The sequence below is a fragment of the Schistocerca piceifrons genome, chromosome X (assembly GCF_021461385.2).
Source record: "Schistocerca piceifrons isolate TAMUIC-IGC-003096 chromosome X, iqSchPice1.1, whole genome shotgun sequence".
NCBI lineage: Eukaryota > Metazoa > Arthropoda > Insecta > Orthoptera > Acrididae > Schistocerca > Schistocerca piceifrons.
Genome location: NC_060149.1, coordinates 323,399,137 through 323,417,312, shown reverse-complemented (window position 1 = coordinate 323,417,312; position 18,176 = coordinate 323,399,137). Strand labels below are relative to the sequence as shown.

The 18,176-nt window shown below is 43.0% G+C and overlaps 1 protein-coding gene across 1 annotated transcript in view; it reads left to right on the top strand.

Annotated features, from left to right (window-relative positions):
• The window catches only part of LOC124721744 (probable E3 ubiquitin-protein ligase makorin-1), a 122,934-nt gene that overhangs the window by 41,022 nt on the left and 63,736 nt on the right, over positions 1-18,176 (top strand). Inside the window, exon 6 of the mRNA XM_047246847.1 lies at positions 950-1,161. Coding sequence (XP_047102803.1) covers positions 950-1,161 — 212 coding nt within the window. The remainder of the gene's footprint in view (positions 1-949; positions 1,162-18,176) is intronic.

Genomic DNA, 18,176 nt, shown 5'->3' with positions numbered 1-18,176 from the left:
TAGGTTTTAGCACATGTCCCTGTGTGTCCTCCACCCTAGTGATTTTAGGGTGGAGGTTTTAATGCGTTGAAGAGTGGCTGGATTTCCCTTTTTATTCTCGTGGTTGGCCAGCCACTGTAATCTGCTTTCATGTTTTACTCTCTTCTGTTTCTAGCGTCTTTGTTTTCTTGTTCTCTTTTGTTCCTTTTAGTGTTTGTTGCTTGCCTTCGTTCTTGTGGTTTTTCCTTTCTTTCCGTTTTGTGTTACATGTTTCATCCGTTTCATTCTCACACTTGTGGCATCGTTTTATTAGGAACAAGGGACCAATGACCTCATAGTTTGGTTCCTTCTCCCGCCCTTAAACCAACCAACCAACCAACCAACCAACCAACCGTACGCCCACTTCCTCTGTATTTTTGATTTTATTTGTGGTGTTCTTTTGATTTTTTAACATAGTCATGTCGTGCACCTTGGATCAAAGGGAGGTTTGGTTTTACCAGAGCTTGGATTACTGAGGTTTACAGTAGTTGCCTATTGAGAGAGATTCTGTAATTTCAGGGAAAACTGGTGTTTGTGCAAATTTGGAACATAGACCATGGGAAAACATTATGTAACTAAGCCACGTTGGCAGATAAAACAGTAGCAAGCAGTCCGTAGCTTGCAGTGACTACATAATATGCTCTAATGTATTGAAAGTTTAAATTTGCAATCCTAATAAGCTTCTTGATGGCAGGTATGTTCTGTTAACAGTTTGCCTCAGATAAGGAAGAAGTTTGTGTATTATGATCAGTTGAAGTATGATGGCAAGAAACACCAAATGTTCGATATGTGAAACATTAGCTGGCCCTTAATATTTGCATAGTCTTTCTCATATTTACATATCAAGTTTTTAGTTTTTTTAGTTTTTAATAAATGTTACAGATTGTAGATTAGAATCCGGTATAAACTATTAACTTCTCTTTTAATTTAGGGTTGCCTTGGAGAACAAGAAAAGAGGATGAAAATGTCCCTTGCCATCCAGAAGTCCAAAGGGATCACTTGCAACATATGCCTGGAACCTGTGAAAGAAAAGACTGCAGGAGAAGCTCGTTTTGGTCTATTACCAAATTGTAATCACTGTTTTTGCATCACGTGTATACGAAAATGGAGGCAGGAGACAAGATTTACAAGCCAAATAACCAGGTATTTTGATCAGTTGAATAGCAACATTATGAAAACATTTTTGGAATATTGTATTAAATTTGTTTGGATCACGTCAATGTAGTTTTATATTAATCCATAAGATTTCCAATGCACATATTTCTTGATATAGTTTTGATCAGTGTTTATTTGTTCCAACATTTAATGTGAAAATGAAAATTAGGTTGTTGAGTATTCCTTTTGAAATTAAAATTGAGATTGTTGAAGGTTTCTTTTGGAATAAAGGAAATATAAAACATAGTATTATATCTGTCGTTCTGTATGTAATTCTGCCGGCCGAAGTGGCCGTGCGGTTAAAGGCGCTGTAGTCTGGAACCGCAAGACCGCTACGGTCGCAGGTTCGAATCCTGCCTCGGGCATGGATGTTTGTGATGTCCTTAGGTTAGTTAGGTTTAACTAGTTCTAAGTTCTAAGGGGCTAATGACCTCAGCAGTTGAGTCCCATAGTGCTCAGAGCCATTTGAACCATTTGTATGTAATTCTGTTAACAAACAAAATATGACTGAAAGAAAGTGGGAGAGTGAGAGGGATGGAGTGGCAATCACTCAAACAAAGTCGTTCCGTTTCAGTCAGCATGGAAAAGCATGGAAAATTATTTGACCATAAATTTTAGTTTCACTGTATGATTGGAAGAAAGTGATCACTGAAATGAGTAACAGGATAAAGACATTTGGAGAAAGTACCTCATGCAAACTGGTGATGGGGATGTTGGTAGTTTTTGAACTGTTAAGTGCAACTACATAGTCACACTAGAGTAGTGAGCTTGCTCCGGTTATCTCTTGTACTACCTTAGCAGCCAATGAGCTGACAAAACTTAGCAGGAGCTAATGGAGGGGCCAGTCATTTGACTGTTGTGTACTTGCTTAACGTATCTGGGCAGCTTCTGAGTAAATAGAAGTTTCTAACAAATATGTTCCCTCCTGTTGTCTATGGTGCTATCACAGATGATGATGATGATGATGATGATGATGATGATGATGATGATGATATGGTCATTTGACAAAACAGTGAATAGATAAATGCACACTGTTCTATAATGTACTTCATATGTCTGCCTCAGAAGCAAATATATTAAAGTTGGTATAGAACCATGGTTCCCTCGTGCAAACTCTATCGAGGGGGAAAAAAAAGAGTCAAAATCGTGCGTGCATGTGTAGGGGTCTCTCTCTCTCTCTCTCAAGAAGGAAGAGAGCAGGATTTCCTGCAGAATTTGTCATATGTCAGCCATTGTTTATTAACCTATGTATAAAGTGCACCACACACAAATAAAATGGTTTTGCACCATTCCATTGTGGTTTTGCAATGGCGAGCCCATACTAATTCTTTTTTGTTGCTTCAGCTAACACAGTGGTAAATTGTGTTGTCATATGTCCAAGTGAGTAGCAGTGATGCAATATAAGCTGTGAGCTAGGTCAAAAAAAATTTACAGTCCATGTAAGGAAATGACACACATGATGAGCTAGTCCTACAGTCGTTGCATAATGAGGCAGTTGTCAAAGAGATAATGAGTAATCGAATAAGTGGTTGGCTGGGATCTGATGCAGCTGTGCTATTTAATCCTTAGAGTGGATCATTACTGTGGGGTTAACACCTGTCTGCGGTAACAGTGATGTAATGAAAGCTTGTTTCACCATAGTTTCATTAAACAGTTATTTAGCTGATATGATGTAAGTTTATTTTATCATTGTTTAACTAAACTAAGATTAAACTATGAGTCTGCTCTTACATATTTATCTTGTTAACTTAGACCCCTATTCTGTACTTGGATACAAAGTATACCACATGCCTAGTTAAGTTACGTAAATTGGTCCTCCCGCATTGGGGTTAATTCCACTGTTGACAACTTCCAGTGTTAATCATCTTGGGTTTGTGGTGGTGCTAGTGTGTACTCTGTTTACCTTCCACAGTGCTTAATTGATGCAGCTTCTCCTTGAAAATGGCAGGGTGTGCTCTTGTTGAAACAGTGGCAGTTGTCAATGAAGTCACTTGGCTGCATTCCCAGAAGTTATTTGAACATTATGATATGTCGGGAGAAACCCAGATCTCACATTCCTCCCCATCTTTATGGGGAGGAAATGTATGTTGTTTGCATAGGTTGGACAAACTTCACAGCAGTAGGGTAAAATTGCAAAAATTGCAATGTGCATGCTAGTTTTTGCTGAGGTGTGGTGATCAAAATATTGCAGTGTTTTCCCAAGTAGTTCATAGTATTAATTATCCTGCTTCCTGTCACACCAAGCAACTCACTGGCCTACCTCTTGTTTGTGGAAGGATCAATTATACTTGTAGACAGCTTGATTTTTGCTTCTGTGAGGGGTGCTTTATGTTTACTTAGAGCTGATCCAGATACTGTTATTTTACTTTTGGAGAAGGACAGTGCCGGCCGAAGTGGCCGTGCGGTTAAAGGCGCTGCAGTCTGGAACCGCAAGACCGCTACGGTCGCAGGTTCGAATCCTGCCTCGGGCATGGATGTTTGTGATGTCCTTAGGTTAGTTAGGTTTAACTAGTTCTAAGTTCTAGGGGACTAATGACCTCAGCAGTTGAGTCCCATAGTGCTCAGAGCCATTTGAGAAGGACAGTGATACCATTGTTTTGGACAATCTAGATTACATTCGGAAGAGGCAGCGTTTACTGTCCGATTCAGTGTAACGTAGTATTGGTGCTGACCTCACAGTGTTGAGAGAGACTAATGACCTTGTGAATAAAAGTTCCTTATTATGGAAGATTATCTAGTGTCTCAATTCTGATTGTGCTGTCTCCCCTAGGTTATATGACCTCCCTAAGGTCCACAAGGAAGGAGCTCCTCTTTGTCCATTTGTGAGTAACATTGGTGCTCAGACGTATCTTGTAGCGAAAAACCTTGCTATTCTGAGCCCTACAGTAGGTTGGTGTAAGCACCACATTAAGAACTTGGCGAGGATCTTCGTTTGCGTAAGGTGGGTGTCTACTGTATTCCTTGCAATTGTGGCAAGTCATATATTCGTCAAACTATCAGGACTGTGGAGGACCGGTGTACTGAGCAGAAGTGGCACACACGCTAACAACCAGCAAGCGAATCCACGCTGCAGAACTTTGTCTCACTGGGTACCGGTCGTCCTATGGAATATAACACGGAGATTCTGGCATGCGCTTCCAGCTACTGGGTTACTGTTATTAAGGAAGCTCTTGAAATTAAATTAGCAAGTAACCTTATGAATAGAGATGGTGGATTTTGTTTAAAGTCTGCATGGGATGCTGCTTTCTCCATTGTCAAAAAACAGAGGGACAGAGTTTGTTGCCTCGCCCATTGGTTATTAATTTCACTATTGATAACATCTGACATCAGTCATCTTTGGTGTTTGACGATGCTAGTGTCTGCGGTTCATGTGAGTGTTACCTTTCTGTAGTTTCTATGAAAACAAAGGTTTTAAATTCCCTTGCACAGCACTTACTTGGTGCAGTTACTCCTTAAAAATGACAGTGTGTGCTTCTATCAAAATATTGTCGGTTGTTGACAGCGTCACCTGGATGCATTCTCGTAAGTTATTTGAACATTGTATAAGTCGGTAGAAACTCAGGTTCATCTTTAAACCAGTGCAGCCACCTAAATTGTGTATTATTTGCATTTACTTTGAGGACTACACACACACACACACACACACACACACACACACACACACACACACACGGGGGGGGGGGGGGGGAGAGAGAGAGAGATAGAGAGATAGAGAGATAGATAGAGAGATAGAGAGATAGAGAGAAATAGGTAGAAACCATCCTGAAAGACGGCACCCACTCTCCGTTGAAAGAAAAATTATTATGAAACTTGTGTAGACTCTTGGAACACTTTCTGAACTCAAACTTAATAGGTACTTCAAACAGAATGACCTCCTATGTGCCAGTTAGTGTGGATTCTGAAAACAGGGTCAAGCAAAACCCAACTCGCATATTATTCACTTTCATCCTCAAAGCCATGGATCACAGCAGTCAGGTTTAACTTCTGAAAAGCATTTGACTCAGTTCCACACAAAAACCTAAAAATGAAAGTGTTATCACATGGGATGCAAAGATTGATAACTTGCTTTAGATGTTTAGGAATGTAAAATTGTGCACTTCACAAAATGAAAAATGTGTTATTGTAGGACTAAAATATCAGCGAGTCACAGTTGGAATTGATCAACTTATACAAATACCTGAGTGTAGAAGTTTGTGTGGATGAGAAATGGAATGATCCCATAGGCTCACCTGTAGGTAAAGCAGAGACTTTGGGTCATTGGGAGGACACTGGGAAAATGGAATAAGTCTACAAAGGAGATTGCTTACAAAACCCTCGTGAGACCCATCCTAGAATGTTGCTAAAGTGTGGGGTACCCATACCACATGGGCCAAACAAGGGACAGCCAACACACACAAGAAAGGGCAGTGAGAATGATCACAGGTTTGTTTGTCCCATGGGGGGAGCATCATGGAGGTGATGAAAAACCTGAACTGGCAGATGGTTGAGGATAGATACCCACTGTCTTGCAAAAACCTATTTTCAAAGTACTGTTAAAATATTTCAGTACTGCATTGGGGTGGTTATCTACCACAGATGACACAATAGGATCATCTGCCCTTGCAGATACTTCTTGATGGGAAGGGGTAAATGACTTAATTGCCGTGTCTTTAGCAGCTTAGCGGAGAGTGGTATCCTCAACATGACTGCAAAAATTGCTCAGTCCGGCTCACATGAGAACCGGATTGATAGATCACTTGCACTGTCAGGCAACCCTGAGAGACCACCAGCGGGTGTTGACAGCATCCCATCAGTACTTGCAGCAACAACTACGAGATGCCAGCATGTTTTGTGTGTGCCAAGCTTGCCTGAACACAACTGATGGCTTTGCACTTTTTGCGATTGTAGCAGTTAATGTGTTCAGAATGCTGGGTTGTAGTTCACTGAACGTGAGTGAGTGAACCAGAGTAAGTGAATAATTTTCTAATCCACTCTGCCATTCATTCCTATTGCTGTGTGCCATTTCTGTGAGAATTTTCACCAAAAAGAATGGAATGGAACAAAACAGAAAGAGCCTCTCGTTTCATACTCTCGTGCACATAGATTACCTTCTCTACTTCATTGCTTTATCCTAAGCACTGAAGAGAAGATATTAGTATGCATATACAGGATTTGTTACATTTGCAAAGCAAAAAATCTCATACAGAATAACAAACTAGAAGTCTTGTGTAGCTTCACTTCAAAGATGTGTTAAGAAATAAGTGTACACTGAACACCAGTCACAACTGAATATGGTTTGCTTGCATCTGCCTACCACTTACACCTGAGTGAGTGCTGCTTTTGCTAATGTTCATTCACTCATTGTTAGTATCCTTACAGAGTGAGACTACATTCCCACAATTTAATGAATGAAGTTAAACTTTGGATGTATGCAGAATTTTGTAGAATATTGGTGCTAGTGTCTTTTTATTTCTATTTGACTAACAAAGGTCACACAGAAATGTGTGTTCCCCTGTTAAACACGCAGTGAGGAGTACATTCTTCAACAACACACCTAATGTCGTGTATTAGTCACAGATTTCAAATGCAGTTGTACTAACATCCAATTCTACCAAAAAATAAATGACTCACTTGTAGGCAAATGGTACGTATATCAACAGTCCAACAAAGCTTGAAAATAGGACTGCGGTGGTAAATATTTGAAGAAAGATTCCATTTTTATGATATTTATAGTGATTATGATCACAAGTTCATTGAGTCAGTGAGTGAATTTTATTTATTTTGCATTTTTCAGACGGACGGTTATGATTGTTGCAGGAAATATTAGTGCTGTATTTGGGCTCAGGTGGATTGCATAACAGATTCTTGTGTGATGCCCATTTTCAAGAACAATCATTTGTTAACAGCAAAGAACAGCAGCATACACTCACAGCAGTTACTTTAAAATGTTCTGTGATACTGGTGCTACAGCAGTACATGAGTGATGTAATGATAAGATATGTACAACTTAAAAATTTGCCATCACCTGAACTGAAAATCAGAAAACCGAAGAGGAAACATACTGCAATTAATCACCTACTGGAAAAACCAAAAAAATACCACAGAAGTGTGAAGCAGTTACAAACTTCAAAGTAGTCATAGAAGGGCTTGTAAGATGGGTGAGGAGAAAACCTTGCATGGTGTGTGTCTGTGATGATGATGATGATGATGATGATGATGATGATGATACTCTAAGAGAGGAAAAATTGAGAATATGAATAGATATGTAAAAAGGAAAGCTTCCTGTGTCAAAAATAAAAGGGACATTTTGCAATATATTGGGTTGGTGCACAAGTTCATAGCATTTTCCCATACATTCAATAAACACAATAGATACACATGAGAGACTTTAGTCGTCAATAATGTTCTCCTTAACTGTTTACAACAGTCTGGCAATGCTGGGGTAATGTTTAAATTTCATGATTGTAGAAATCGTCTGGTTGTGAGGCGAAGAATTCATCAAGCCATTTCAGAGCGCATTTTCATCCGGAAAGGAATTTTCGTGAAGGTTCTTCGATAGTGTGTGGGAAAGGGAAAATATGAGGACGCAGAACGACATCCCAACGCAACCCCTGTACAGTGTTTTTTGTCAGTCTAGCAGAGTATGGGTGGGCATTAGTGTGGAGTAGCATCACTTCTTCTGGTTGTCGTTCCTTTATTGCGTCTACATGACGTCACGGAAGTTGACAATAAATGTAAGCAGTGATGGTTACACCGTGGGGGAGCAAGTAGTAGTACACCACACCATTGCTGCTTTGATGGATGCGTAACATTAACTTTTGTGCATACACACACGTCTTTGTACGGGGAGTTGCTGCTTTCTTTGGGCTCAACCATTCCTTTCTTTGTATGTTAGCATAGACACCATTTCTCATCACCAGTAACGATACAGGATAAGAATGGTTGATGTTGTTCAGGAGCCAGTTGATGATGAGCAGACAGCAGACAGAGATGGTGCTTCTTCTTCTTCTTCTTCTTCTTTTTTTTTTTTTTTTTTTTTTTTTTTTTTTACAGCATACAGTACACACACCCGATTTTTGACCCTTCCTCTTTGCATGCAAATGCCGTAAGATGGTGGAATGATCACAAGTTTGTCACATTTGCCAGTTCTTAGTTTTGTCACATTTGCCAGTTCTCAAGTACACTGATGTAGAGCATTGTGTGTTAATGCATTTAAACACTCATCATCAAACCCCAAAGGTTTTCCTGGACATGGAGGGTTACTAATGTCAAAATGATCCTTCTTAAAACAAGAAAACCTATTTTCTTGGTGTGCTCTGTCTAATGGCATATCCCCATACATGGCACAAATGATTCTGGCTGCTTCCACTGTTGTCACCCCTCTATGGAACTCAAAGAGAAGACTATGTAAAATTTTAAGATGTCTCCACTTGGCCCACTATTTTCTAGCATCCACCGTTCCATTAACTCTGTCCAAATGAAAACATGTAAACTCAAATAGCAACAGTGAACTATAAATAAAAACTAAAAATTGATAAATAAACCTTCAGCAAACAGAATACCTATGTGCAAAACAGAACTGCTCTTGAACTAGTGCACCATCCTAATAGAAGCTAAAAGAACATTGTATGTTAAGCAGCTCCTGTTTTTCTTCCGATTATTCCAAGGCACTGGCTGATGTGCATTGCAAGAGTGAAATGTGTTAGTGGCCTGTGTTTAGAAAAATCTCTCTAATATTATTTCCTAAATCTCAAACTGCATATAAATTTTTATGAACATTGGGTAGTGTACCACCAGGGCAGTCTAAAATAAGACAATTGATTGAGGCCACAAATTTTCTGCCAGGTTTCAAAAAAAAAAAAAAAAAGAGTAGAAGGCATAGAGGACTTGGGTGCTTGAGGAAGGAAACTGCTCCCTGTAGTTTATGCAGATATCTTTGTGTTCAGAGGTACTACCGTAACTGAAAACTGTTTGGTTAATATGTTTTGTCTACTTCAGGAGTAAAATATATGGATTTATTAGGACACTTACAGAATCTAATGATGTTACATCTGCACTCTGCAAACCACTGTTTAGTGCATGGCAGAGGGTGTGTTCCATTGTACCAGTTACAAGGATTTATTCGCGTTCCATTCATGAGTGGAGTGCTGGAGGAATTACTGCTTAACACTTTCAAGACTGATCACTTAGGAGAATGTTGGGTCCAGGAAACTGGCCATTTATGCTGCTGTTTAATGCGTTTGTCACATATGTAACTGGTAATGTATACCAAAAATGGCCAAGCTTAAAGATTTATTTACCATATTTGCTTTAATTCTTTGAGAGACTACAAATTTTGAAATAATTGTGACAAAGTACAATCATCTTCCCATGAAAAAAGTTTGGGGTGACTTATTGAGCAATTTCTTCGTCACGACGTTCCAGACTTTCTTGCACACCCAACAAACATGATGTATTTGTTGCAGAATTATAGCAAATTGCGAAACCCAATCAATACACAAATGAAACTGCAGCAGTGCGATTGTATTGGTTCAGCGATTAATGACAGCAGCTGTTAAGTTTGCTAATGTTTCTTTAGAAATAGTTCAAGAAATTGCATTACCAGTCAAGGAGCAGGTCATGAAATATCCATACATTGTTCTCAAACAAAATGAGTCCAGTTTTTGAGTAATAGATAGCTCGCACATTGAGAAAATCATGGCCTGACCTATACTCGGGCATGGTGTTCTTAACATAAAGTTGCAGCCCGAGCTATGCCCAGACTTGGTTTCCAACGTGTTAAATGCCTCTGTGTGTGTGTGTGTGTGTGTGTGTGTGTGTGTGCTGTAATTGATCCAATCTTTTCCTCACAATCCCTATGTGAGTGATAAGTAGGGGTTTGCAGCATATTCCGTGACTCATGATTTCGAGCCAGTTCTCGAAAATTTGTAAATAGGCTGTCTTGGGATTGTTTGTCTATCTGAAAGTCTGCCAGTTGAGTTTCTTCAGCATCTCTGTGACACTCTCCCACAGGTCTGTATGGTTACCACAGACTTCAACAGTATTCCAATTTGGGTTGTACAAGTGATTGTTTATAAATATCCTTTGTAGACTGATTGTATTTCCGCAATATTCTACCAATAAGCAGAAATCAATCATGTGCTTTACCCACGACTAAGCCTGTGGGATCATTCTATTTCGTATCCTACAAAGTGCTACACTCGGGTATTTGTAAGAGTTGTCAGATTCCAACTGTGACTGACAGGTATTGTAATCACAGACTGCTATGTTTTTCATTTTGGGAAGTGCACAGATTTACATTTCTGAACATTTAATGTAAAGCAAGTTGCCAATCTTTGCACCAAATGGAAATCTTATCAAGACCTGACTGAATGTTTATGCAGTTTGCCAAGAGGTCCTCAATCCGGTCACAAATTTTGCTTGATGCCCTATATGATCATACTTTTGTCGTTAAGTGTGGATGTGGTACTGAGTCAAATGCTGCTCGGAAATCAAGAAAGACTACATCTACTTGACTGCCTTGATCCGAAAGCTTTCAGTGTGTTACATGAGAAAAGTGTGAACAGGGTTTTACATGATGGATGTTTTCAGAATCCGTCCTCAGTGGTGTGGAGCAGGTCATTCTGTTCGAGATATCTCATTATGTTTTGTGCTCAGAATATGTTCTAAGGTGATACAACAAATCGATGTCAAGGATATTGGGCAGTAGTTCTGTGGATCACTTAGACTACCAGACTACCCTTGTTGTAGACGGGTGTGAGTTGTGCTTTTTTCCAGCTGCTGGGCACGGTTTTTTTGATAAAGGGCTATACAATAGATAAGAAGCAAGAGAGGGGCTAACTTGGCCACAAATTAAGTATAGAATATGACTGGAATTCCTTAGAGCCCCCCCACCCCCCACCCCTTGTGGGTCCAGGGGTTATAATGGGCCTGAGATATTCCTGCCTGTTGTAAGAGGTGGCTAAAAGTAGTTGCACACGTTTCAGCTCTAAGAGTTAAGGTCCCATTGTATGGTTTGACCTGCCACTTTCAAAATTCTACGGAAGTGTGGGCCATATGGATAAGGATGCCTTACGTGGTGCAAGAGCTCTCCATAGTGCCCTTAAATTCGATCTCCTGAATCTCTTGTCATGGCTTTGCATCTCCACCTGCGATTAACTATTTGGGCCAGGACACTTTCTGGGGTATGTCATCTTCTTCCGTTGTCTCCTGTCCTCTTTCATCCCCATGACAATATTGGATTTCTCTGCACTCAATAGCCAGTCCATTGTAGTGCCCACGTATGCCAAGGAGTAGATGCCTGTCTTCTTGGGCATCAGGACTCCCGGCATCGGCCATCATGCCAGTTGGCCTTTGCTGTGGCTGGGTGGTGCCCTTGGAGAGAGCCCCTGATCAGAGTGGGTGACATCAGGGCAGATGACCTGCAGTGAAGTGGACTAAATCATCTCTTGCTGGAGATGGTACGGTACCAGCAGTCTCTAAGAAGGGCAAGATCAAGTACACTGCAGACAGGTATGACCCTAAATCGTTTCCCTCCCCTGCTACACCATGGGAGGAACGTAGGGCTATAGAACGGAGAGAGCCATGTTCGCTTCAGTTTTTAGTCTATAGCAGAACTGATGGGGACTCCTTTTTGCCTATGAAGCCTCAATTTTTCATTGAACACCTTGAGGATAAGTTTGGAGAAATGACAGCACTTTCAAAGGTGCAAAACGGTGCAGACTTGATTCAGACAGCATCCCCGGCCCAGTCCTGGGCATTACTCGCCTTTGACAAGCTTGGTGATATTCCTGTTTCTGTCATTCCCCATAAAAGCCTCAACATGGTCCAGGGGATTATTTTCCATCGCGATCTCCTCTTGCAGTCTGACGACGAAGTCCGTGCCAATTTAGAACGGTGGGGTGTTCATTTCATCTGGCACGTTTACACGGGACCCAAAGACAACAGGTTTGCTACTGGTGCCTTCAGAGTGGCCTTTGAGGGTGATTCATTGCCTGAAAAGGTCAAGGTGATGGTTTGCCTCTGTGATGTTAAACCATACGTCCCTGCCCCTATGGGGTGCTTTAAGATCTGGAAACTCGGGCACGTCTTCCCACTGCACTTCCGGCACCACATGTTGAGACAGCGAATGTCCCCTGCAACCAGAAACTCCACATGTGCCTCCTCCCACTTGAATCAACTGTGGAGAGCACCACTCCCCCTGCTCGCCAGACTGCCCAGTACTCCAAAAGGAGTGGAAAATCGTGGAGTAAAAGATCCTGGACCAGTTGACTTACACAGTGGCCAAACATAAATTTGAAAGATTACACCCCATTCAGTTGACATTCATATATGCTGCATCTACGTCACCATCGCCGTCCCAAGTGCCAGTGGTTTCTCACTCTGTGTCACGAACAGTGGGCCATCTGGGCCACCAGAATACATCTGACCCCTTGGTGGTAGGAGGCAAATTTTCCTCCGTTGCTCCTAAGGCACCTACTACGGTACTTTGGGAGCGAGGCCCCCCCCCCCCCCCCCCCAAACGCAGGGTACATCGGTCTCCTCCCCCTGCTGGAGAAGCAACAGCCTCCTCTGGCTCCTCTTGTGCGGAAGGTGTCCCTTGGGGCCCTCTCTCACAAGGTCTCCACTAATGCCATGGCGGACACTCACCAGTGGCTCAAGGAGCCAAAAGCTGCTGGATGAAGAGCTTCACGGTCTTCCTCCGTGCCTGAAGCTGCTTCGGAGAAATCTTCCCAGCAAGTCCCTAAATAGAAGCGAGACAGCAAGCACACTAAGAAGTAGTCTGCTAAGAAACAGGACCCTCTGGTGGCCCCAACACCACCACTCCATATCAGTTCTGCATCTGAGGATGCGGTGGAGATCTTAGTGTCCCCTGCCTATCTGGATCTCACTGATGCCTCATACACCATATAAATGGTCACAAATACTCAATTGGTGGCAGCAGGTGACCTTAAACATAACCTGCCTCCTTGTGCTCTTCATGCCTTCCCAGCCTCACGATAACGTCATCCTCCAGTGGAATTGCGGCAGTTTTTTCCACCACCTGGCTGAGCTACAGCAACTGTCGAGATTTACACCTGCTTTCTGTATTGCCCTCCAGGAATCTGGTTCCTGGCAATGCAGACCCCTGCCCTCTGTGGCTGTAAGGGATATTGCAGGAACAATAGCAACTATTGTAGAGTGTCAGGTGGAGTTTGTGTCTATTTCGTGAACTCGGTATGCAGTGAACCTGTGCTCCTTCAAACCCCTCTTGAAGCTGTGGCTGTCAGAATAAGGACGACACAGGAAATAACTGTCTGCAACATGTATCTTCCTCCAGATGGTGCAGTACCCCTCAATGTATTAGCTGCACTGATGGATCAACTCCCTAAACCTTTCCTACTTTTGGGAGATTTTAATGCTCATAACCCCTTGTGGGGTGGCACTGTGCTTACTGGCCAAGTGAGAGATGTCGAACCTTTACCGTCTCAGTTTGACCTCTGCCTCTTAAATACAGGTCCCCCACACATTTCAGTGTGGCACACGGCACATATTTGGCCATTGATCTCTCGGTTTGCAGTCCTAGCCTTCTCCCATCTATCCATTGGAGAGCACATGATGACCTGTGTGGTAGGGGCCACTTTCCCATCTTCCTGTCACTGCCACAGTGTCAGGCCCACAGATGCCTGCCCAGATGGGCTTTAAACACGGCAGACTGGGAAGACTTCACTTCTGCTGTCACCATTTAATCTTCCCCACATGGTGACACCGATGTGGTGTTTGGAGCAGGTAGTACAACGATCATCTCTGCGGCAGAAAATGCGATCCCTCTTTCTTTAGGGTGCCCCTGATGACAGACAGTCTCTTGGTGGTTGCCTGAAGTCGTTGAGGCAATTTGGGAATGTCGGTGAGCTCTACAGCACCATAAGAGGCACCATTCTCTGGAGCACCTCATAGCCTTCAAATGGCTCTGTGCCTGCGTTCACCAGCTTATCAAACGACGGAAACAAGAGTGTTGGTCGAGATAAGTCTCGACCATTGGGTGCCATACATCACCTTCCCAAGTCCGGGCAAAGATCAAACGAGTTTTTGGATGTCAGACCCCCAACAGGTGTTCCCAGTGTTAACATAAATGGCGTGTTATCTACTGACACAAACATGATTGCCGAGCACTTCGCTCGCGCCTCTGTGTCGGAGAATTACCGCGCAGCCTTTCGCACTCTCAAATAGCGGATGGAAGGGAAAGGCCTCTCGTTCACTACATGCCACAGTGAACCCTATAAAGCCCCATTTACAGAGTGGGAGCTGCTCATTGTCCTTGCACATTGCCCCGACACAGCTCCTGGGCCAGATTGGATCCACAGTCAGGTGATTAAACACCTCTCATCTGACTGCAAGCGACATCTCCTCGTGATCTTCAACCAGATCTGGTGCAATGGTGTCATTCCATCACACTGGCGGGAGAGCACCATCATACCAGTGCTCAAACCCGGTGAAAAACCCTTGATGTTGATAGCTATCGGCCCAACAGCCTCCCAAATGTTCTTTGTAAGCTACTGGAATGTACGGTGTGTCAGCAGTCTGGTTGGGTCCTGGAGTCAAGTGGCCTACTGGATCTGTGCCAGGGCGGTTTCCACCTGTGTCGCTCTGCCACTGATAATCTTGTCCCCCTCGAGTCTGCCATCCAAACAGCCTTTTCCAGATGCCAACACCTTGTTGTCGTCTTTTTTAATTTACAAAAAGCGTATGACACCACCTGGTGACATCATATCCTTGCCACATTATACTAGTAGGGTCTCAGAGGTCTGCTCCCAATTTTTATCCAGTATTTCCTCTTGCTTTGTACTCATAGTTCCCCACATATCCAGGAGAAAGGGGTCCTGCAGGGCTCTGTATTGAATGTATCTCTATTTTTAGTGGCCATTAATGGTCTAGCAGGAGCTGTAGGGCTGTCCATCTCGCCCTCCCTGTATGCAGACGACTTCTGCATGTTGTACTGCTCCACCAATACTGGTGTTGCCTAGCGGCACCTACAGGGAACCATCCACAAGGTGCAGTAATGGACTCTAGCCCATGGCTTCCAGTTTTCAGGTGCAAAGTCGTGTGTTATGCACTTCTGTCAGCGTCGTACCATTAGTGCGGAACCAGAACTTTGTTACTTACTACAGTGAGGGGATCGTCAGTAAGGTAAAGTTCTGGTTCCGTGTTAATGGTACGACGCCGTCAGAAGCGTATCTCACTGTAGTGGAGACACACCTATTTTTAGGACTGGTTTTCAATGCCTGGTTTCCTCACCTTCAGCAGCTCCAGCGGAAGTGCTGGCAGCAGCTCAGTGCCCTCCATTGCCTGAGCAACACCAACTGGGGTACAGATCGCTCTACGCTGCTGCAGCTCTACAGAACCCTTGTTCAATCCTGCCTTGACTATGGGGGTCTGGTTTATGATTCGGCAGCGCCCTCAGCATTGCGTTTACTCAATCCAATGCACCGATGTTGCGTTGGACTAGTGACAGGGGCTTTTAGGATGAGTCTGGTGACAAGTGTCCTGGCGGAGGCTGGAGTCCTTCCATTGCAGGTCAGGCATGCACAACTGCTCACCAGTTACATTGCACATGTTCGTAGTTCTCCTGCACATCCAAATTACCATCTCCTTTTCTCACCCATGGCAGTTCATCTCCTGCATCGACGACGCATGTCAAGGCTTACAATTGCAGTTCGCGTCCGATCCCTTCTATTTGAACTGGAGTCCTTGCCTTTACCACCTGTACTCGAGATCCATTCGCATACACCTCCATGGTGTACACCTAAGCCGCAGCTTCACCTGGACCTTTCACATGGCCCAAAGGACTCTGTTCACCCCGCGGCTCTCCGCTATCACTTCCTATCGATTCGTGATGTCCCAAGGCCATGAAGTGGTTTACACCGACGGCTCAATGGGTGATGGTCATGTCAGCTCCGCGTATGTCCTTGGAGGACATAGTGAACAGCATTCCTTGCCCTATGGCTCCAGTGTTTTCACTGGAGAGATGGTGGCTATATGTCGTGCCCTTGGGCACATCCATTCATGCTCCGGGGAATCATTTCTTCTGTGAACTGACTCCTTGAACAGCCTACAAGCTATCAACCAGTGCTACCCTCATCATCCTTTGGTAGCGACCATTGAGGAGTCCATCTATGCCCAGGAATAGGTCGGTAGTTCAGTGGTGTTTGTGTGGACTCCAGGACATGTCGGAATCCCAGGCAACGAACTGACAGGCTGGCCGAACAGGCTACACGGAAACCATTTATGAAGATCGGCATTCCAATAACTGACCTGCATTCATTTTTATGCCGCCAGGTGTTTCAACTTTGGGAGACTGAATGTCAGTCTCAGTATGCAGAACAAACGACATGCCATTAAGGAGACTATGAATGTGTGGCAGTCCTCCATGCGGGCCTCTCGCAGGAACTCTTTCGCTCTCTGCTGGCTCCGCATTGGCCACACTTGGGCGACCCACAGCTACCTCCTGCGCCTCATTGTCAATGTGGCACCCGGTTGACAGTGGTCTATATTCTGGTGCATTGTCCCACTTTGACTGCCCTGCAATGAAATCCTCGGTTACTAGACTCGTCAAATAAAATCAGGAGCAACAATGCCTCATCGGCTGATTTAATTTTATGTTTTATTCGTGAGGGTGGGTTTTATCATTTGATCTAAGTTTTAGTGCATGTCCTTTGTCCCTGTGTGTCCTCCACCCTAGTGCTTTTAGGGTAGAGGTTTTAATGTGTTGCAGAGTGGCTGGCTTCTCCTTTTTATTATCATGGTCAGCCTGCCATGGTAATCTGTTTTGTCATTTTAATCTCTTCTACCTGTTTCTTGCGTTTCTGTGGTTTTGTTCTCCCCTTTTGTCCATTTAAGTGTTTGTTGCCCTTCTGTCATTCTTGTGGTTTTTTCCTTTCTCTTTGTTTTGTGTTGTCGGTCTCGCTTGTTTTATTCTCACCTTTGTGGCATTGTTTTATTTGGAACAAGGGACTGATGACCTAGCAGTTTGGTCCCATTCCCTATCTTTTGAATGAATGAACGCACCTACCTACCTACCTACCTACCTATGAGCCGTGGAGGTTTGTTCAGTTTTAACAATTTCAGCTGTTCCTCAACATTACTGACACTTAAACTTCCTTCACTTACCTTTTCAGTGGTATAAGGATTAAATTTGGGCAATTTGCGTGGGTTTTCCTTTGTAAAGGAACATTTGGAAATGTTGTGCATTTCAGCTTTTTCTTTGCTACCCTCTATTTCATTCCTGTCCCATTTATGAATGACAGGACACTAACTTCGGTGCCAGTAACAACATTTACATATGAGCAGAATTTCTTTATATTTTGTGAAATATCATTAGCCAGAAGTCTGCTGTGAAGGCTTGTGCATTGCTCTCTTGACAGCCAAATATGTTTCATTCACCACCTCTCTATCTATAGCCCTATGCTTTGTTTTACACCTATTATGCAGTACTGTTCTTCTGTAGCAGTATCTTTACAGTGACCATATACCATGGAGGGTCACTTCCATTATGAACTGTTTTACTGGGCACACGTGTTCACTGAAAGGTCACATATACTTTTAAACTTCAGCCACAGTTTGTCTGTATACTCCTATCCTGTGTTGAAAGTTCGTAATTGACACTACTGCCTCTGTATCTGGTTTACTAAACATACATATCTTTCTACTTGTCGTGGTTGTCATTTGTATTTTGACAATTATTGTTGCCACAACCATGTCACTGTCCCTGGTAACAGTTTTGGTGTGGACTTTCTCAAAGGGGTCTGTTTGTTTCTGTTGAATCAAATACATTTCAGTCATGAGTGGGTTTCCAAACTATTTGTTCTTTGTAGATTTTGAGGGAAAGCATTTAGTAATGCTTTTCAGGATGTCTTGTCATGCTCACCACTAGCAAAACTGCAATTTTCTCAGCTGATTGTTGGATGATTAAAGTCTCGCCCAGTGATTACAGTATGATAGGGGAAGTTGTCTACAAGTGAACTGAGATGTTCTCTAAAGTTTTCGGC